The sequence below is a fragment of the Nicotiana attenuata genome, chromosome 8, assembly GCF_001879085.1.
Source record: "Nicotiana attenuata strain UT chromosome 8, NIATTr2, whole genome shotgun sequence".
NCBI lineage: Eukaryota > Viridiplantae > Streptophyta > Magnoliopsida > Solanales > Solanaceae > Nicotiana > Nicotiana attenuata.
Window position 1 is genome coordinate 25737825 of NC_031996.1, and position 22722 is coordinate 25760546.

The 22722-nt window shown below is 39.5% G+C and overlaps 1 protein-coding gene across 1 annotated transcript; it reads right to left on the bottom strand.

The window, feature by feature from the left end:
* Positions 2542-10173, bottom strand: LOC109231580 (probable serine/threonine-protein kinase DDB_G0267514). The gene is made up of 3 exons (XM_019397232.1): positions 9836-10173; positions 7549-8432; positions 2542-2724 (listed from the first exon to the last, which is right to left on the bottom strand). The coding sequence occupies exons 2-3, from the start codon at positions 8338-8340 to the stop codon at positions 2542-2544; spliced, it is 975 nt and encodes a 324-aa protein (XP_019252777.1). The 5' UTR covers positions 8341-8432; positions 9836-10173.

Here is a 22722-nt window from a genome sequence, read left to right on the forward strand (position 1 = left end):
GTTCCCGAAATAACAGACCATCTTGATACATCCTATGTGCTACATGTTGCATTTCTTCAAGGTTAAAAGGGTGATTTGGCGGACCAATGAGAGTTGAGGGCAAATGGAAAGAAATAAGAAAAAAAAAAGAAAAAAGAAAAAAAAAAAGAGAAGAGAGGGTGAAGTGTGAAAAATAAAGGTGTGGTTCTCATACAGGTGTGGATTTACTTATCGGAGTTTAAGCATGACATACACCCCAGGATCACTGCATTCAGGAGCTGCTCGAGGAGCCATTTTATGTTTTTGAGTCAATTGTTCATGTTTTACTTTTTAGTCTTGTATAGTGGCATTCAGTCTTTTAGGTGATGTCAGAGTTTGTAATAGTCTAGTTGAGTTTGTCTAGTCTTTTGTTATTGTATTTCTTATTTGTATTTGGAGATGTGTTACAAGGGAAAAAATCCAAAAAAAAGAGAGAGAAATTTTGCGATTTTATATTTTCGTTATAGGTTTTCTTTAGAATACTAATTTTAGAAATAAAAAAAATCCTTTGAAGTGGTTTTTTCCTTTAGGCAATTAATATCAAAATAAAAATTGCTTTTATATTTCCTTTAGTATATTAAGACTAAAAATTCAAAAAAAAAAAATCTTTTAGTATCTCTTTAAAAAGTTTTCTTTAAGGTATTAATTTCAAAAATCCAAAAAGATTTTCTTTTGAGGTTCTTCTCTGGGAAACTAATGAAAAATGATTTCCTGCCTAAAAAACCAAAAATCCTTTTATTAGAACTTTAGGACATTGTACATAGAAGAAAAGAAAACAACATGATTTCCTGCCTAAAAAAAAGGGTCAAAAAAAATATTTTTCTCTTTGGGGATTTTGCCTTAATAGAGAATTTGTGTCAAAAGGAAAAAGAAATCCATTAAGCTCGAGTTTAGAATAGGTTATAGAACATTCAGTCTAATTCCAAAAAAAAAAGATTTGCTTCTTTTGTTTCTTTTTCTTATCAGAGTAGTCATTAAGGTAAAAGAAAAAAAAAGGAAAAGAAAAAGAAAATGAGAATGCCAGTTTGTTTCCTTTATTCCTGATCTCCCAGAACTACGTGAAGATCTGATTCATGCGAGGTCCTGATATGTAGGCAACCTACATAGGGTTCGATCGAATCATTTTATTTAATTATTAAAAGAAGAGAAAGAGAACAAAAAAAGAAGAAAAAAAAGAGGGTGAAATTATGGTATGTGAGAAATGCGAAGGAAGAAAAAGAGCGATAATCAGAAAGGAAATGGGGAAAGAAAATGAGCGAGCTAAGAGGTGCGAGGAAAGAAAAGAAAATAGAAGATTCAGATGGACAAATTGGGATGATGCCAACTGACCTTTGTACCCTCGAAGTCATTTTAGAACCGATAACTGTGGCTAGGTGCATTGCACGTAAAGTGAGATTATCTTATGTTAAATGCCCTAACGCTAACGTGATGGCTTCATTTTGTAATACTCATAGCAGAAGGGTGGTTGGTTTGTGGTTTTTGAAGTGGTAACTCTTCTCTACAATATAAAGTCAAAAGGCAATGGCAGACAACAACAGAACTGAGTTGGTTGATACGGGTGCCCAAAAGCAATTGTTTGAACAGGACAATAGGTTGGTTGAACAGGTGAAGATGTTAAGACAACACATGGCAGACATGTATCGGCTTGGATGATTGGGAAGGCACCACCCCCGCCACCACCTAGCTTCCTAGATGCTGCCCTTACCCAAACTCCGGTCGTAGTGCCGGATGGTTCCCCATACTCTCCAGATCCACCCGTTTATCACAGCTTTCCCAACCACACTAGCAGCTCCATCACTCATCCTCCAATTACCTCTCCCCAAAAGTGCCCTCCTGTTGTATCCACTATTCCCGACAATGGACACCTACTCAAAGCTCATGATGCCCAATATTACCCCTCAGAGGTTGCCCACAAGGTCCCTAACTCATACAAGCAGGGTCCGCGGGATGAGCTTCATGTTGAAAATGAAAAGTTCATAGGAAGAGAAGGGCGAGAGGGGATACCCAAGAGGTTGAAAGGCATAGAACAGTCCTTAAAGAACAAGCAAGGAATGGGAGACCAAGTTAACATGTCTTACAAAGAGTTGGGTACGTTCCCTGACGTTCGCCTGCCTGCGGGGTTTAAAGTGCCAAAGTTTAACTTGAATGATGGGGGTGGAGATCTGGTAGCCCTCCTGAGGGTCTATTGCAGTGAAATGAGAAGTGTTGGAGTGAAAGATGACTTGTTGATGGCATATTTCAGTAAGAGCTTGACTGGGGCAGCTTTGGAATGGCATAATCGTCAAGATGTCGCGAAGTGGCTTACATTGGGCAACATGGCTCAAGATTTCGTGCGACGCTTTCAGTGCAATATAGACATTGTCCCAAACCACTCCTCCCTATCTCAGATGGAAAAGAAACCCAAGGAAAGTTTTAAGGATTTTTGGCTCAGATGGAATGAACAAGTTGCTCGGGATAGCCCTGCCATTGATAGAAAAGGTGTTGCTGAGCCCCGCCGACGACAGGGTCCAGTAGTCGTTCTTGCTAAACGCTTTCAGCCTCAATACCGACCCCGTGAACATCCCCAAACTCCACATAAGCCACCCCAGTATTATTCGCCGAACAACATCCGGCCATCTGTCCAACCACCAGGTCACTCCCTAGGGCGAGCACTAGCATCCCAAAATTCTCGTGTGCCTTCACAGCATTTTCAAGCATCCAACAATCCTAGAAAACTGAGGCATGGAAGGAAACAAAGGCAAAAAGATAATTTTACACCCATCGGAGAACCCTACACAAGTTTGTTCGAAAAGTTAAAGCATTCTAGCCTGATTGAGCCGCTCCTCGGCTATACTCCAGATCCATATGCGAAAGGCTTTGATCCTGCTGTTCGATACATGTACCACTCTAATGTCCAAGGGCATAGCATTGAAGATTGTCGCTCTTTGAAAAGGGAAATAGAAAGAATGATTCAAGAAGGGGTAGTTGTGGTCAGTGACAATGACAGGGAGCATGCGAATCCTCTTGGGAACTTGTTGATTAAAGTTGATAATGTTGAAGTTGGTAATGGTCTTGGCAATATTAATGCGAAAGTCAGTGGCTAAGATGCCGTGCTTGGTAATCAGAAAGACGCTCTTTTCTTGGTTAGCCAGGGAGGAGTTTTGGTGGTTTATTTTGTTGTCATTTCTGTTGTCCGGGTTATTTCAGGGTTGTAATCCGGATATTGTCTTGTGACTCAAACCCTTCTATCTTTTTCTTTTGCCTAGTTCCTTTAGTCGTAGTAACTCATTTAGTGTTACCTAGTTTTGTTTCAGGGTGTACCCCAGTTTGTTTTACTTGTTTTGTTATTCGAACCGTTTCACCGTCTATCTAATGCAATTTCCTGTCTTTTGTTATTTCCAGTCATTTTCTTTGTTTAGGTCTTTTCTATCCTTTCATTTTGTCTTTTGTCTAATGCTGGTTCTAGTGACATGACATACATGAAAAATTCTAGGCCTGGTCTTAAAAGTCAGTCTAGTCATAAAGCAATGGAACAATTTTGATGATGATGGGGACATTTGAGGGAAATAAGTAAAGGCATCTTGAGATCACTTCAAGCCCAAACTGTGTGAAACTGGGGCAGATAGAACATAAAGAAACCCTATTGAAATGCATCATAATAGCAAGTTTTCCCAAATTGACAGGAGTCGTTCGTGGTAATGAGAGTGAGGTTGTTGTCCAATGGTGCTTTGTATTCAACAGATGTAGAAGGCGAATATGTGGATATGGTTATCAAGTCTGGTACGATCAAAAGATGTTACAAATGTTTTCCTTGGTTTGTTTAATTGTGTTGTTTGTACTTGGCATGTTTTGGAGATTGGAATGACAAAGACATTTTGTTCTGCTATCTAAACACTTTATCCTTCGTTACCCCTTTGAGCCTTATTTATTTTCTTTCACACCCCTCTTTCGGAATCTGCAGCAAAGATCAGAAACACAAGCGTGAAAGATAAGTAAATGAAAAAAAGAAAAGAAAAAGAATGAAAAGAGAGAGAGAAGAAAAAAGGAAGAAGAAAAAAAAAGAAAAATAAAAAAAACAAAACAACAAAAAGAGAAAAGGAAGAAAGAAAAGGAAAGAAGAGAAAGAGGAAGAAAAAGAAAAGAAAAATCACAACAACAAAGTAATTTCTATGACATGAACAATGTTCGACCTGATTCCTTTTAAGGATACGTAGGCAGCCTCACGGTTCGATCCCATCAAAGTAAAAATCCAAAAGTACCCTAGCAAAGAAACTGGGGCAGAAGTTGTGATTGTTGTAAGAAATCTGATTTGAAAGTTGTAATTTTGAACCCATTTGAATTGTTTTGAGCCTTTGATACCCTTTCTTTCTAACCCTATCCAAAAAGCCCACGTTACAGTCCAAAGAAAGACCTTCTGATCAGTCTTCGAGAGATGCCAAGTCAAGCTAGTAGAGGTGATCCATATCAAGGGCAACACTCCATTCTGAACAAAGAAATGAAAATGAGAGAGTCTTATTGGTGAAAACCTCACGGGCACCGTAAGGCGACGGGAGCTGAGAGAAATCAAAATGAGAGAGTCTTATTGGTGAAAACCTTCACGGGCACCTTGAGGCGATAGTGAGTTGAGAGAAAGAACAAAATGAGAGAGGCTTGATGGTGAAAACCCTTCGGGCACTACAAGTCGAATAAGGATTGTGAATCAAATTGGATAAGCGGAGCATTGAGGTCCAGTTTCACGGCAAAAAGGTACGACAAGAGCTGAACATCAAATTTGCTTAACAGAATAGGCCGCAGGTGCATGTCATGGTCATTAGAGTTGGTATCCACATCCGATAGGTTTCTACTTTGTAGTTTTCTTGTTAGGAATCATCTCTTTCTATTTTCCACTACTTTGTTCCTTTTGTCTTGTTTACTTCCTCTTCCGGAGTCTGTTTGGTCAGAACAAGTGAGAAATAACTTCAAAATTTTCCACCAGCTTTCCAATTGTACAAACGGGATCTGGTTAGCACATCAAAGTGTCATAAGTCCGGAAAGAACAACAAGCGCACTGAGCTGGTAACAATCAACATGCTTTGGGATTCGTGTGAAATACAAAGGCTTGGTATATATCAATGCATGGACAATGCAATAGAAGGAGGGCTGGGGTGAGCGGATCAAATGTATTTTCTGAGATAAGATTGACAAAAAGGGTGGTAAACAAGTGACCAGCAAGATCTTCCAAGCAGAAATCAAAGTTATCATAGCAAGTGAAGGAGCAACAGACCTCAAGGCCAAGGCCAGTGGTTTAAGTCACGAAGGAACAACATATGCACCGAGTGGGTGGCATTTGACGTGCTTTGAGATTCATGTAAAACACAAAGGTTTGGTAAATGTTGGTGTATGAGCAATGCAACAGATAGTGGATATTGGGTTTGAACGGAGAAGAGGTATTTTCTGTGATAAGATTGACAAAAAGGGTGGTAAACCAGTGACAAGCAAGATCCTCCAAGCAGAAATCAAAGTTATCACGGCAAGTGATGGAGAAATAGACCTCAAGGCCAAGGCCAGTGGTTTGAGTCAAGAAAGAACATCATACACACTGAGGGGGGTGGCAATTGATGTGCTTTGGGGTTCATGTGAGATACAAAGGTTGGTAAATGTCAGTTCATGAGCAATGCAACAGATAGAGGGTATTGGGTCCGAACGGAGAAGAGGTATTTTCTGTATTAAGGGTAACAAAGAAAGTGGTTAGTCAATAAACAAGCAAGGTCTTCGAGTGGGAATCAGTTATCATGGCAAGTAAAGGCACAATAGACCTCAAGGCCTGAGCCAATGGTTTAAGTCAAGAAAGAACATCATGCGCAATGAGTGGGTGGCAATTGTCGTGCTTTGATACTCATGTGAAACACAAGGGCTTGGTAAATGCCAGGTCATGAGCAATGCAACAGATAGGGGGTATTGGGTCTGAACGGAGAAGAGGTATTCTCAGTGATAAGGATGACAGAGAAAGTGGTTAGTCAATAAACTAGCAAGGTCTTCGGTGGAAATCAAAGCGATCATGGGAAGTGAAGGAGCAATCGCCCTCAAAGTCATGGCCACAGACCAACCACCATATTTTTAAAACTGACAAAAAATTTCTTTGATTGAAATAGGGGCAGAAAATTTCGTTTGTTTCGGAGAAACCCTCCGTAGGGGAAGAGCAAGCACCAGACAGGTTTGTCGGTAAATTTTCAAGACCCTCCTGGAAAATGGGACCTAGTTTAAAATTCAAAACTATCATGAGTAGCAAGATCTAGCACAAATGTACCCCAAAGAAGTATAAGTTGGTTTCAAAGTTTTCGTTCTTAAGATAGGATTCAATTAGGAGTTGTCAGGACCCTCCTGAATAATGGGACCTAGCTTTAAGATTTCCACTAGATAACAAGATGTAGCGTAAGTTCTTTTGTAAGAGAATATAATTCAGCCATAAAATTGTCACTCTTAAGATAAGACTTTATTTTTGATTTTCAGGACCCTCCTGAAAAATGGGACTTAGATTAAATTTCAAAACAATCATGAGTAGCAAGATCTAGCATAAATGTACCCCAAAGGGATATAAGTTGGTTTCAAAGTTTGCATGTTTGAGATAGGATTCAATTAGGAGTTTTCAGGACCCTCCTGGAAAATGGGACCTAGTTTAAAATTAAAAACAACCGTGAGTAGCAAAATCTAGCATAAATGTACCCCCAAAGGAATATAAGTCGGCTTCAAAGTTCTCACGCTTGAGATAGGATTCAATTACGAGTTTTCAGGGCCCTCCTGGATAATGGGATGTAGTTTTAAGACTTTCTTAGATAACAAGATTTAGCGGAAGTCACACCTTTAGAAGATATAATTTAGCTTTAAGAACTGTCATTGGGATCTAGCTTTCAAATTCTTAGTGATATTTGGTAACATGATTCAGTTAACACTCACAGATGTGCCCAGCCACCAAACTAGGGCAGAAAATTTTCTTTCTATTTGTTGAAATCAGGCGCCCACCTGGAGAACAAGGGAGTACAGTTCAAGTTTTTGGCAATCAGGCGTCCACCTGGAGAACAAGGGAATACAGTTCAAGTTTTGGCAATCAGGCGCCCCACCTGGAGAACAAGGGAATACAGTTCAAGTTTTTGGCAATCAGGGGCCTACCTGGAGAACAAGGGAATACAGTTCAAGTTTTCAGAAATCAGGCGCCCACCTGGAGAACAAGGGAATACAGTTCAAGTTTTTGGCAATCAGGCGCCCACCTGGAGAACAAGGGAATACAACTCAAGTTTTGGAAATCAGGTGCCCACCTGGAAAACAAGGGAATACAATTCAAGCTTTGGAAATCAGGCGCCCACCTGGAGAACAAGGGAATACAATTCGAGTTTTGGTAATCAGGCGCCCACCTGGAGAACAAGGGAATACAATTCAAGTTTCGGTAATCAGGCACCCACCTGGAGAACAAGGGAACACAATTCAAGTTTTGGTAATCAGGAACCCACCCGGAAAACAAGGGAATGCAGTTCAAGTTTTGTCAATTAGGCACCCACCTGGAGAACAAGGGAATACANGTAGATTGTCAGATTTCAGGTCACGATGTATCAGATTCAGGCCATGTACATATTCCATCCCCCTTGCCACGTCTAATGCCTGCTTCACCGCTAACTTCAAGGGCACTGATCGATTTTGTCTCCTGGCCAGAAACTGACGCACAGATCCCCCTTTTGCATATTCAGTCACAATACACCAGACCATAGGTTTACGGCATCCACCAATAAAACGCACTATGTTTGGATGCTTCAACCTTGCCAACATCATGACTTCCTGCTGAAATGCCTGCTCCATCAACTGAGCTCTCTCAAGATCATTTTCTGGCCGCTCTAGAAGCTTGATAGCAACATCCTCACCATTGTATGTTCCCTTGTAGAGTTTCCCAAAAGCTCCCTGAGCAAAAGCAGGACCCATGTTTAGCTTCCTCAAATCAATTGTCCACTCATCATAATTCTCAAGCCCGTCAGTAGGAAATCGAGGATCCATCAAAGCTTGAGCTAGGGCATCATCACTCAACCCTTGAGAAACTCTCCCCCTATTTACACTAGCTGCCGCGGTATAGTTATTGCGGACGCGCTTGAGGCCCTGGTGGTTTAAAATACGTGTGTGGGAACCATTTGATCCAACACTGCTGTTATCCGTTGACATCGCAACCGAACCTCCACCAATGCTCATTTGCAAGCTCCCATAACTGTCGATTGACATGTTTGAGCCCTCACCAAGCTTATGGTAAAAACTTTGAGTGATGCCATAATTATCATGGTTCTCATTTAAGTCGATAAGTCCTGCGAACTTTGGAGCCTCCAACATTTTCTCTGATAAATGTACTGCAGTACAAAAGCTTCAAGTCTAGCTTATTTATACTGCATGAAGACTGGCATAGTCAAACTTCACTCTCCATCCTGTGAAAAAAATATGAAAAAGATAGAAGATCATTTTTTGAAAACCCCAAAAGAAAAAAAGGGATGTATGGCTGAGGGGAGGAGAGAAAGAACGCATGCATGGAGACTCTGTCTGTCGGAGGTTCGAGAATCTATGAAAGGACATCTAAGGCTAAGGTTACGAAGTAAAGGAAGTCCATTACTGAGAGAGGTGATGATCTCGTCTTGCTTGCTGGGAGAGAGGAAGCTTCCGGACCATCTTTTCCAGCCAGATAGCGAGCGATCACTCAGCAATGAACACTAACTGAAAGCGGCCGGGAATGAGAATTCAGAAAACCCTCCTCTCCCACTTCTTAACCCATAATGCAATTACCAGTAGATTAAGGGACAATAACTACACAAAGATTAATATTTCAAACTTAATGACATTAAAGAGTCAATCGATCATTCCAAATTACTGGGGGACGAATACATGAATCTTCTTTACCCATTAAGCTCTACTCACCTCCATTTTACGCAAATACTAAACGAGTCGTCTTTTAACGCAAATTAGAGCTTCTTTAAAACCAGGATCCTCCAAATATTTCACTTATGCTTACACAAACATGCAAGTCCCCAACACAATTACGCAAACACCACACAAAATATAAGTGTAAAACAAACAACTAAACCTCTATAACAACTACTCCCTCTGTCCCAATTTATGTGATATTGTTTGACTGAACACATAGTTTAAGAAAGAAAGAACGAAAACTTACTAGATCTTGTTTTCTAAAACAAACCATAAACATTTGCATGACTATAATCATTTCATAGAAGGTAAAATAAAGTTAAATTATTTCTAAATACAGAGGTCTCATTCTTTTCGGGACAGACTCAAAAGGAAAGTGCATCACATAAATTGGTACAAATGAAATAGCTCCTATAGGGATCATTTTCTTCTTAGCTGAGGCTGCATTTATTCTAAGATATCTATCCCTCTTCGCTACCCAGGGAGAGAAAAAGTAATTTTCACTATATTTAATGCTAAATCGCTCAGAGGTGAAGATAAATAATCAACCATAAAACTTTCTTAAAACATACAAACACAAAAGATAAATCATCAAGTACATAAAAATCTATTTGAAAAACTAAAAATAATTAAAAGCACACATTTTCCCCTCTGCAATTTTCTTCCAGGGCTAGGGGTTAAATTGTAATTTCCCAAAAACGCGTCCATTTCTTTTTCCAGCTATAACTCTCCTATACAGATGTTATTTTAACTATAAGCATCAAAAGAATAGCTCTGCCCCATCTCAAAATTAACAAAAAAATAAACAAGCATAAAATCCCCATTAAGAAAAAAAAGTAAAACAAAAGAACTCAAATTTTCAATTAAATTTGGCGATCTGAGAGTAAAGTCAAGGAGCAAATGATAAATTTACCTTTATCAAAGAGGAGCTTGACTTTGCAAAACTTACTGTTCCAACTCCTAACAACCGATCGATTCTGAAGCTGTACACAAACTCCACCAAGCGCAGCTCCACCGAGTTGAACCCACCCACCTCCACCGGCAGAACGTACAGAGAAGTAGTAGTAGTAGTAGATTAAAGAAGAAAAAGAACGCAGAGAAAATACACACACAGAGTGATGAATGAATGAATATTGCCTCTGTATAGTCTTCGTCTCTCTTTTCTCCCTTTTCTCGGACGGAGTGGGGGGAAGACCTATTGTATAGTCGCTCGTATTATCAACCGAATATGTTGTGTGGGGTTGGAAATAATGTGTCCATAGAAATAACAAATATATATTTGAGTCCCTTTTGGATTCGCTTGTTTTAAGTGCTTTTAAGCTATTTTATAGTATTTGGATAAAATAAAAAAGTGCTTTTAAACACTTATTTTTAAGCTAAAATGACAAAAACAAGCCAAAAGTCAAAAGTTAGAATTCCTAACTTTTGGCTTAAGAGCTATTTTGACTTAAAAGTCACTTAAAACAAGCCCATCCAAACGGGCTCTTTGACTGCTATGACTTTTGTGCTTACTATATATTTTGGAGAATAAGTATAGAAATAGAGATTTGAATTTAAAAAGGATTACGAAATTAAGGAAAAATTCCACCTTAGTTTTAAATTTAAATTTCGTATCATTTTATTTGGACATATTTTTACCATTATAATTACAAACTACAAACAAATATTATTTAGCTGTATATTAACTTGATAATATTGTCTACCATTCAAGTTGAAATTAAAGGGTAAATAATACTACGCGAATCTAACCATAATCACTTTTGATCAATCTTCAAATGCTATTCTCTCGATCCAATTTTAGATAGTGATGGAGAAGGATTTAATATAGTTTTATCTCCAAATAAATTCATCCTCGTCCAATTCAATTTTGTACTATATTAGTCTATTCATTCTATTACCTACAATATCTCATGCGGTGTCACGCTCCCCGATCTTGATAGACATACATGACACTCGGTGCCTTAACTGTGACTGGATAAGCCAGTCGCTCTTTGGCCTAGGGGAAATAAACTCTGTATCGGGACCCTTTTGTGTATTCGAGTAAACTAACTTACCACGTAAAAAGGAACATTATAATGCATAACTACAGAAAGTTAAATCATTTCTCGAAACTTTTAATAATTTAAAAAGTCGTCGTCTAAAAATAGAATAATTATTCATACATGACATATGAGACCTACCAGAATGACAAAAGCATAACATAACTCACTATATCTATGGAGCCTCCATGACATTACGAATAAAAATAATATCGTTGATAGCGCCCCAGTATTAGCTAAAAAGATGTAACTATCTGGAGAAAAAAAATGCTCCGACCACGATATAGGGCTTACTGGCAAATAGGATGAGTGAGGCGCATCAACAAGTGACCGGTCTATCCAGAGTGTCAAAAAATGTATCCATAAACAGATATAGCGCCCTCGGCAAGAAGGGACATAAGTACATGGAGAAAAGTACTTGTATGAACTGCAAGCTCCCGTACCTAGGATTGGGGGTTGTCACGACCCAAAAATTCCACCAAAGATCGTGATGGAACCTAACCTTAAAGACTAGGTAAGCCAACATTCAATATAGATCCTGTGAGCACGTGATTTTTGCCCTATATGAATTACTCCCACAAATTCAAAACAAAATAATTTTTTTCCATTGTTCGCAATTTTGTGGATTTTTGTGATATTTTCTGTCAATTGTTTGTATTTGTCTGTGCATGTTTAATTTTTATTTAATTCATAAAAATACAAAAATATGTTGCATTTGCATTTAGGATCTAATTTTTATATTTTTAGGATAATTAGTTAATTAGTGTTACAAAATGGAAGAAAATCACAAAAATAGTTCATTTTGCATTTTTAACTTTTTAATTTTCGAGTTGCTATAGTTTTCTCTTAAGTTAGGACTTAATTAATTTTTAAGAAGCAATTAGTTTATTAATTTAATTTTAGAATTAACTCAGGTTTTATTTTGTAATTTGGAAATTAATAAAAAAAATAATAAAAAATCTGAAAATGAAAAAACAAAAAAAGAAAGAAGAAAGGAAGAGCTTTAAATAAAAGAGACCATTTTTTGGGCCAGCCCAGACCTTCAGACCCGTCCAACCCTTCCATACCCGGCCCAAGATCCATCAAAAAACCGGTCCAGAACCCCCTCTAACCAAACGACCCCGTTTTGGGCATATTTAATCGCGACCGTTGGATCTCCCTAATCCAACGGTCCGGAACTGGGATGTCTATTAATATAAATATGTCCAAACGCCCCTACCTCCCCCCCACCCATCGTCTCACAACCACCCTCAGAGAACCCAACGTAACGCCACCCTTGGGCCACCGTCCGCCGCCCGCCGGAAATCGCCCACGGCGGCGGCCGGCGGCCAATCGCGCCCAAAATTACACTACCACCTCTCCTTGACCCCCTCTTCCCAAATATACAAACATCTTCCCTCAAATCCAGCTAGAATTCCTCGAATATCCGATCAAAACTCCAAACCCTAGCCAGCCGCCTTAGAACCCCGATTTTTCCAGTGGCGGCGCCACCACAAAACGATCCCAAATTAACACCAAATGACTACCAGGCCTCCCTCATCCCAAATCCATCATTCCCTGCCCTCGAATATCCCAAGAACCCGTCGAATATTAATTTGAAGTCGAGGTTTTAAAGTGTCAAGGTCAGGAGTCGGGCCGATTAGGACCAAAACGGACCTTGGTCATGTGTTTTCATTTGAGAACACATGATCGAGGCCCTTTTTGGTCAGAATCATGAATTTAAAGAAGAATTGCAATGTTGGCTCTCCTTTTAGGTATTTCCTTTCATTTTTCTTGTTTTGCATGTTTTCCTTTTTCATTTTTGATTTCATTTTTATTATTTCGTTGATGCACCTGTTCATCGTCTCTTCATCTGTTTCATCAAAATTGCCCATGCATGTGTTCTTTTATCCAGGCTAGTCGTGAACTGGCCTTTCCTTTAATTTGTTTTAGTTTGTTTGGTTGTCTTTTAACTCCGGTCTAAAGGGACTAGTTAATTCAGAGGTCTTCTTTGATTTCAAAGTATTTTGGTCATTTTTTTTAAAGGTTTGCGCTAAAATTCTATCATTTGTTTGGTTTTGGGCTTTGAAATCCAGACTCGTTTTTAAAACCCGAAGAAAGGGATTAATATAATTTGGTTAAAGGCCCATGTCTGGTTTGCCTTGGGTCAATTCGACCCAGGTTGGTCTATCATGGTTGTTAGGGTAATTAACAAAACCTTAAAGGGTATTTTTGGGTAGCTGGTTTAGGAGAATGTTGCTACAACTGACTAGGAAGCTTCCGGGAAAGGGGAAAGGGGGGTATTTCAGCAAATAGGGTTTAAACCTAGGGTGTGATTTGAACAAAAAGAAAATTGGGGAAGGGGTAATTGGCAAACTAGGAACTCACTTCTGCAGCCCTAGGGTCCTCTATATAAGGTTGTCTTAGTAAAAATGATAGGGGGGATCAGATCTAGAGAATTAAAAACGGCTGAAAATTCCAATACAATTACTGTTCCATTGCATTTCATCTGTGATTTTTAAGGTCTTCAATTTCTGAAACAAATTCTGATTCACCTGGGGTTGGAAATGGATTGAGTTTGGTTAAAAGTTTTGTTCAAAGTTTGCTGGGCTCTTGTTCGATTGAAATTGTTTTCTTTTGGATTACTGCACATCATTTCTGGGTTGGAAGTTGATTGCACCGGTTATTTCTGCTGCTTCCTTATACTAAATTACTGCCGATCCTTCACCTTCTATTTCTTTCCATCTCCAGGTACCCTTTCTGAAACTATGGTTGGAGATTGAGTTTGGTTGTTAAGTCTTATGTTAAGGTTTATGAACCAAATTGAAGTTGAATGAAACACACTAATTTTATATTGTGATTGTTGCTGCCTTTGCCATATTACTTTCCCTGATTTAGTCTAGCTTGCTTTGGATGTCCCATTCATATGCACTTAGTATCAGATGTTGGATTTGAATTAGTTTGAATGTAACAGGTTCAAAAGTGCTTTAGATGAAACTTGTAATAATTAAGGACTCTGATGTTGTAGTTAGATTACTGGAAATTATTTGGTCTTTGGTTTGTGTTTGTTATAGCAATCAGTTAAATGTATGTTCACCCAGAATAATTCGTCTCATGAATCTAGTGTCACTTTGTTTTCCTAGTAATTCTGGTCAAGTTTGCATCCATATGGTCTGAGACATGGTTCTGTGTTTTTCATAATCTATCACTGGTTCTCCTTTCATGTGTGTTTTGAGTTCTTTTTCGGATCTGTGAAAAAGGAGTTTTAAAGTGGAGTGAATCTGATTTCAGACATTGCAAGTCCCAGGCCTAAGCTTGGTTTTATTTCATTTTCTTTAAAAATTGTGAACCATGTATGATCTAGCTAAACTTATTGGTTGGAGTCAAACATTGCATAAGTTTATGATTGTTGAGTTTTGATATCAAAAGGTGTGAATGTTCTGTAATTTGGAAGTCGGAGCTCAGTAGTTCACAACGTGAAAAGTTATGAGAACTATGGTTATTTTTCATTACTGTTCGAGCAGGTTTTCTTTATTTTTGGTCATAGGTTTGTCATCTTTCGTTGGTTTAAAGTTCTAGCAAGAATTTGTTTGTTTCTTTTAATCCATAGACAATAATAGTTTTCCTGTTTCTTGGCTATTTGTCTTAAAATAATTTAGTTATATTCACTGGTGTAGTTTTATAAGAAAGTTAGTTCCATGAATTATCAAAACGTGATTCTCTCGTTGTCATTATTTGCTTAATACAATTTAAAGAAGGAAAAATCCATGCTAGAGTAACTCAAGGTGCAAAAGGCAGTAGTGTATAAGGGAATTGGACCATACGAACCGTTTTGTGTCATGAAACAATTTTGATGTTAAGGAAGAACGGGCCAAGAAATTGTCTGACCGTAAAACTAGAAAGTCGGGGCTTTAGGAATCTTTTGATCGGATATTTTAAGGACTATGGCACATGATCATAAAATTCATAAGCTAGCTTTTATAGAAATTTGAGGTGCGCCACCCAATAAAATTAGACAACCAGTGGCCCTCGCTTAATTAATCTTGTTCAACCCTTAGAATTCGAGGCGTGCCATTTAGTAAATTTTTCATGGCCCTCGCAAAGTTGCAAGTGCGTAGTTGCTTTAGGCGCGCTATTTTAAAAGTTACCTTCCTAAACTCGGGTGTGCATTTATATAACCCAAATCCGAATTTCAACAACGTTAGATAAAATATGTCGTGGACCGCGGGTGCATTTATGTGACGTGGTTCAAGACGTGTTTTAGATGACGTTGAATCTTTCCTAAAAAATAATTAAATAAAAGCGGTTATAGGTATAAAATTGCACCATTGGCTAAAACATGTACTAAAATCAGATAAATAGGCCAACAATAATAGTTGAGCGACCGCGCTAGAACCACGGAACTCGGGAATGCCTAACACCTTCTCCCGGGTTAACAAAATTCCTTACCCGGATTTCTGGTTCGCGGACTGTAATACAGAGTCAATCTTTCCTCGATTCGAGATTTGAACCGGTGACTTGGGACACCATAATTATCCCAAGTTGCGACTCTGAATTTTAATAAAAAATGATCCCGTTTTCGATTGTCACTATAAGTTGGAAAAAACTCCCTTTATACCCCCTTCCGAGGGTGTAGGTAAAAAAAGAGGTGTGACACCCATACTGATGAACCAGGTTCTTCATTTAGAATTCTCTTGACCATGCCTCAATTTACCATAATAAAGAAAATTTTGTAAGAGATCAGTGAGTCATATTAACACACGTCACAGGAGTATACTTATTACAGTATGAAGTTGAATAGAAATTAATCTATATATTTACACAAGTTCAGATTTCCTAGCCAAAAAAAAAATTCAATTTTTTTTCATTGTGCATTCTAAGATGGTCCTATTAGGTATTCTTAATCATCCCTAATTCTAACCTGTTCCTCTCAAAGTTTTCTCTACTCAGTGCTTTAGTAAAGATGTCAGCAATTTATTTATCAGTAGCACAGAATTCTATGGAGATCAATCCTTTCTCATAGTTATCTCTTAAGAAGTGGTGTCTAACATCTATGTGCTAAGTCCTCTTATGATGAACAGGGTTCTTTGTCATACTTATAGCACTAGTGTTATCACAGAAGATAGGAATCCAACTAACTTCAATGCCAAAATCTATCAGTTGTTGTCTGATCCACAGCAGTTGAGCACAACAAGAGGCAGCAGCAACATATACAGCCTCAGTAGTGGATAAGGCCACTGAATTCTGCTTTTTAGTGGCCCATGATACAAGACATGAACCAAGAAAATGTGCCATACCTGAGGTGCTCTTCCTGTCCACAAGGAAACCTACATAATCAGCATCAGCATACCCTACTAGATTGAAATTACTACCTTTAGGGTACTAAAGACACATATCAGTAGTGCCTTTCAAATATCTCAGTATCCTCTTGACAACAGTCAAGCGAGATTCCTTTCGATTAGCCTGAAAGCGAGCACAAAGCCCTACACAAAAAACTATGTCAGGTCTGTGGCAGTAACATACAAAAGTGAACCAATCATACCCCAATACCACTTCTGATCAACAGATGAACCAGGTTCATCTATGTCTAATTTAGTGGCAGTTGCAATGGGGGTGTCTATTTCCTTTGATTCATCCATTTTAAACTTTTCGATCAACTCTTTTGCATATTTATGGTGATGGATCATGGTTCCATTTGGGTTTTGTTTGATCTGTAAGCCTAAGAAAAAGTTAAGCTCACCCATCATACTCATTTCAAACTCACTCCCCATTAATTTGGCAAAATCCTTACTTAGTTTGTCAGTGGTTGCCCCAAAAATTATGTCATCAACATATATTTGTACCACAAGAAGATCCTTACCTTTTTCCCTCATGAATATAGTACTGTCAATTTTACCTATTTTGTAGCCATGTTCAAGTAGGAATTTGGACAATCATTCATACCATGTTCTAGGAGCCTGCTTGAGTCCATAGAGAGCCTTGTCTAATTTGTACACATGTTTAGGACATTCCATTCTCTCAAACCCTGGAGGTTGTTTAACAAACACTTCTTCTTTTAGGTAGCCATTCCGGAAGGCACTTTTGACATCCATCTGATGAAGAGTGAATTCCATGTGTGCTGCAAAGGCTATGAGGAGTCTTATTACCTCCAGTCTTGCAATTGGAGCAAATGTCCGATCATAATCTATACCCTCCTCTTGGTTGTAACCTTGGACCAACAGTCTTGCCTTGTTTCTTGTAACTGTGCCATCTTCATCAAGCTTGTTTCTGAAGACCCATTTTGTGCCAATTACTGATCTATCCTTGGGTCATGGAACTAGATGCCAAACTTGACTTCTCTCAAACTGATTGAGTTCATCTTGCATTGCATTTACCCAATCTGCATCCTGCAAAGCCTCAACAACATTTTTAGGTTCAATAAGAGATAGGAAAGCATGAAAAACACACAGATTCTTTAATTGTGATCTAGTTTTAACCCTAGAGGTTGGATCAGTAATTATGTTCTCAATAGGATGAGAACTTTGACACTTGTGAGGTTTCACAATCAACTGATTTCTGCTTGATGTTTCTCCCATGTTCTGTTGCTGAGGAACAGGGTCATGAACAGGTTCCTTTAGGGGATTGGTTTCAGTTCCTCTTTGATCAGTTCCCCTGTCAGGTTGCCCTGGATGGAAGAACATGTTCCTTCTTTTGGTGCCATTTTAGCTTGAGCTGAGACTTTACTCAAATCTTTTACCAGCCCAATAGCTTCATCTTCATGTTCATGTCTCTTAGAAAGAATGTTATTTCATCAAACACTACATGTACACTTTCTTCTACACTCAAAGTTCTTTTATTGAACACTTTATATGCTTCTCTATGTGAAGAATATCCCAAGAATACTCCCTCATCACTTCTGGGATAAAACTTACCTAGGGAGTCCTTTCCATTATTGTACACAAAGCACTTGCATCCAAATGCCCTAAGATGGGATATATTTGGTTTTCTCCCTTTAAGTAACTCATAGGGAGTCTTCTCTACAAGAGGTCTATTCATGCATCTATTAATTATATAACATGCAGTGTTTACAGCCTCTGCCCAGAAGCTATGGGGCAGTTTACTAGAAAGAAGCATAGTCTTAGCCATATCCTCAAGAGTCCTGTTCTTTCTTTCAACTAGTCCATTTTGTTGAGGAGTCCTAGGGGCAGAGAAATTATGATCTATACCATGCTCATCACAAAATTCAGTAAACTTAGCATTTTCAAATTCAGTTCCATGATCAGACCTGATTGATGCAAGTTGATTACCTAGTTGTTTCTGAGTTTTTCTAACAAAGGCAATAAACATGTCAAATGCTTCATCCTTAGATGTAAAGAATAGTACCCAGGTAAACCTAGAATAATCCTCAACAAGTACCATCACATATTTCTTACCACCTCTGCTCAATGTTCTCATTGGACCACAAAGATCCATATGAACCAATTCCAACGTCTTGGTTGTGCTTACAATTTTCTTGCTTTTAAAGGATGATCTTACCTGCTTCCCCCTGGCACAGTCCTCACAAACTTTGTCTTCCTTGAACTTGAAGTTAGGTAACTCTATCACCAAGTCCTTGGAGACTATTTTGTTGAGTTGATTCAGACTTACATGACCAAGTCTTTTGTGCCACATGAGGGGATCATTGTCCAACACACTCGAGCAAGTGAGTTCATTTCCTGAGAGAGTGGACAAATCTACAATGTAAATATTGTTAACTCTTTTTCCCTGCAAAACAATCTTGTCAGTGGTAAGATTAATCACAAAGCATTTAGTAGAGGTAAATACTACAAGGTTACCTCTGTCACACAGTTGTGATACACTGATTAGGCTATATTTCAAGCCATCTATCAAGCAGACATTATCAATGGAGTGTGAGTCTGTCTTACCTACCTTTCCAAACCCAATAATCTCACCTTTCTTCCCATTTCCAAAGGATATATTACCTCTTTTTAAGTCCTCAAGTGAAAGGAACTGGTTCTTGCTCCCAGTCATATGTTTTGAGCAACCGCTATCCATGTACCAGATTTAGCTACTTCCCTTCACTTGGACCTGAAAAAAGAAATCAGGGGTTAGTCTTAGGAACCCAAACTAGATTGGGTCCCTTTCTACAGGCAAGGGGGTAAATCAAATTACTTTTAGCCCACCCAGGCAGCCTATTTTTCTCTAGAACAGGTTTTGTTCTTTTGACTGGCATTTTCTTTTGTATTACATTTTGATAGGTTATTGTCACGACCCCAATCCCGGTCGTGATGGCGCCAAACACAATGCTAGGCAAGCCCGACCAATTCAACACTCTCAATCCCTTTTTAGTAGAATTCAATACCGATTAACAGAATTTAATTATCAACTGATATGAATAGAAGTCTGAAATAAAAGATGATATGTGCGGAAACCATAATAATAATAATCCCTACAATGGCCAACTAATCAGGTGTCACAAGTCAAGAGCCTCTATTACATAAGTCCAACAGTCTAATACAGGAACAGTCTAAAATGCGGAAAAATAAAGAAAGAAGAGGGAGAAATCGGGTCTGCGGACGCCATGCAGCTACCTCGATAACTCCGGTGAAATCTGAACCGCAGGAAAACTCGTACTACACCTCAGGGACACCTGGATCTGCACACACGGTGTAGGGAGTAATGTGAGTACTCCGACCCAGTGAATAATAAAAATAAATAATGACTGACAGTATGAAATCACGTAAAAGCACTAAGCAGTTCTATATCAAAGCAGTAGAACCATTTAAACAGCAGATAATTAAGAAGTCAAGTGAAATTCCTTAAAACCAGGTAGAACAAGTAACTCAACAAGTATTAATCAAGTATAAAATCCGCTCCTCGAGCATATTGTTAGTTTATTTATTACTTTTCCTCAGTACTCAACTCATATACTTTTCACAATAAACGAAATCATAAATATACCGCGGCGGCGTGCATCCCGATCCGTATATCGCTGTGGCGCACAACCCGATCCATAATAATAGTCGACTGCGCTCACTGGGGGTGTGCAGACTCCGGAGGGGCTCCTACAGCCCAAATGCTATATTGTTGCGGCGCGCAGCCCGATCCATATATATATAAATATACACTTGCTGCGGCGTGCAGCCCGATCCATATAAATATATTGCTGCGGCATGCAGCCCGATCCATAACGTATCAAACATCCTCACTATTGGGTTCTCAACCCCTCTCAGTCAATATAAACATAGCCTCTTAGGCATACTACGATAGGATAGGGATCTCAGCCCGCATTTTACTTCCATTTCGGTTTGGCAATTTCAAAAGCCAGTTCATATCATATTAAACAGTTATAAGCATGACTGAGGTATGATTTCTAACAAGTAAAGTGAGGTCAATCAGTAACAATGCCCCTAAGGGTTCTACAGGTCGGCACAAGGCCCCAAACATGGAAACTAACCCAAATCATAATGATAATAATTAACTCTCAGTCAATAATACAGTAAAATCATTAATCAGGATGGACCAAGTCACAATCCCCAGCGGTGCTCTACCCCACGTTCGCTATCCGGCGTGCAAGTCACCTCAATATAGCACAACGATGTGCAAATTCGGGGTTTCAAACCCTCAGGACATCATTTATAACCATTACTCACCTCAAGCTGGCCAAACTCTAGCTCGCTATGCCCTTGCCTCTCAAATCGACTTCCTCGCGCGTCGAATCTGGTCAAAACCACAACGAATACGTCACAATATGCTAAGGAAACAATACCCAATCGAAAATAATCGAAAAATATCAAAAATCTCGAAATTAGCAAAACCCGAGCCCCGGGCCCACTTCTCGAAAATCAGAAAATTTTACATCAACGGGTTCCTTATCTCGCCACCAGTCTATACATATAAAGATTACCAAAATCGGAGTCCAAATGACCCCACAAATCCCAATTTTTGCTCTCTTAAGTTTCAAGCCCTAAACCACCATTTTTGCCCATTAATTACTTGAGTTTTCAGCTCTAATCCATGTATTTACACCAAAAAATCGTGTTTTAAGTCCAAGAATCCATACCTTATCAAAACCCCTTGAAATCCCTCTTCAAAATCGCCCACAATCCTCGAAGTCCGAGTTAAAAATATGAAACCCTTCAAAAATTCGCGAAGATGGAATTAAATAGCTCTGCCTAGACATTACCGCATCTGCGGTCATAATGTCGCTTCTGCGACTCCCGCTTTTGCGGTCAACACGCCGCTTCTGCAGATATAACCGTTTCTGCGGTCGAATTCCCGCATCTGCGACTTCCACTTCTACGGACCAAGCTCCGCATTCGCGGATCCCATTAAATATCCAAAATCCGCATATGCAGTCATTTTGTCGCATCTGCGACTCCGCAGATGCAGTCACCAATTCCGCACCTGCATTCCCTGCCGCTTCTGCGGATCTCCCCTTGCTTCTGCGGTACCGCTTCTGCGGTCCCGATTCCGCAGAAGCTAAAATACCAGAAGCAGCTGCAATTTCTTAGATTTCCAAAGCTAAAACTTTCCGTTAACCATCCGAAATCACCCCGAGGCCCCCGGGACCTCAACCAAAAACACCAACACCCCCTGTAACAACATTCGAACTTGTTCCAATCATTAAAACACCTCAAACAACACTAAAACCATCATTTCACATCGAATTCTAGCCTAAGTTCTTTAAAAACTTCTGAAATATGCATTCGATCAAAAACCTACCCAAATCATCTCCAAATAGACTGAAATTTTGCACACACATCCCAAATCACCTAACAAAGCTACAGCAACTCTCGGAATTCCATTCCGACCCTCGGATCAAAATCTCACCTATCAACCGGAATTCTCCAAAATACTAACTTTGCCAATTCAAGCCTAATTCTACAGCGGACCACCAAAATCACTTCCGATCACACTCCTAAGTCACAAATCATCCCCCGAAGCTAACCAAATCATCGGAATTCATATCCGAGCCCTCCAACACATAAGTCAACATCCGGTTGACTTTTTCAAACTAAGCCTTCCTTAAAGAGAGTAAGTGTCTCATTTCCTACCAATACCACTCCAAACCAACTTGAACACACAAGACACTGATAATGAAGCATAAAGAAGCAGAAAATGGGGGAAACGGAGCGGTGACTCATGAGACGACGGGTCGGGTCGGCACATCCTCCCCAACTTAAACAAACGCTCGTCCTTGAGCGAGTCAAGAAACATACCTGAAGCCTCAAATAGGTGAGGGTATCTGCTCCGCATCTCCCGCTCGATCTCCCAGGTAGCCTCATCCACGGGCCGACCTCTCCACTGCACTTTCACCGAAGCAACATCCTTCGACCTCAACTTCCGAACCTGACAATCCAAAATGGCTACTGGCTCTGCCTCATAAGTCAAATCACCCTCCAACTAACCGTACTAAAATCCAGAACATGGGACGGGTCTCCAATATACTTTCGGAGCATAGAAACATGAAAAACTGGATGCACGCTCGACAAGCTGGGTGGCAAGGCAAGCTCATAAGCCACCTCCCCAATCCTCCTAAGTACCTCAAAAGGCCCAATGAACCGCGGACTCAACTTCCCTTTATTTCTGAATCTCATAACACCCTTTGTGGGTGAATCCTTCAGCAGGACCTTCTCACCAACCATATAGGACACATCTCGAACCTTCCTGTCCGCATAACTCTTCTGTCTCGACTGCACTGTACAGAGTCTCTCCTGAATTACCTTCACCTTCTCTAATGTATCCTGGACCAAATCTGTCCCCAACAACCTAGCCTCACCGGGCTCGAACCAACCAACTG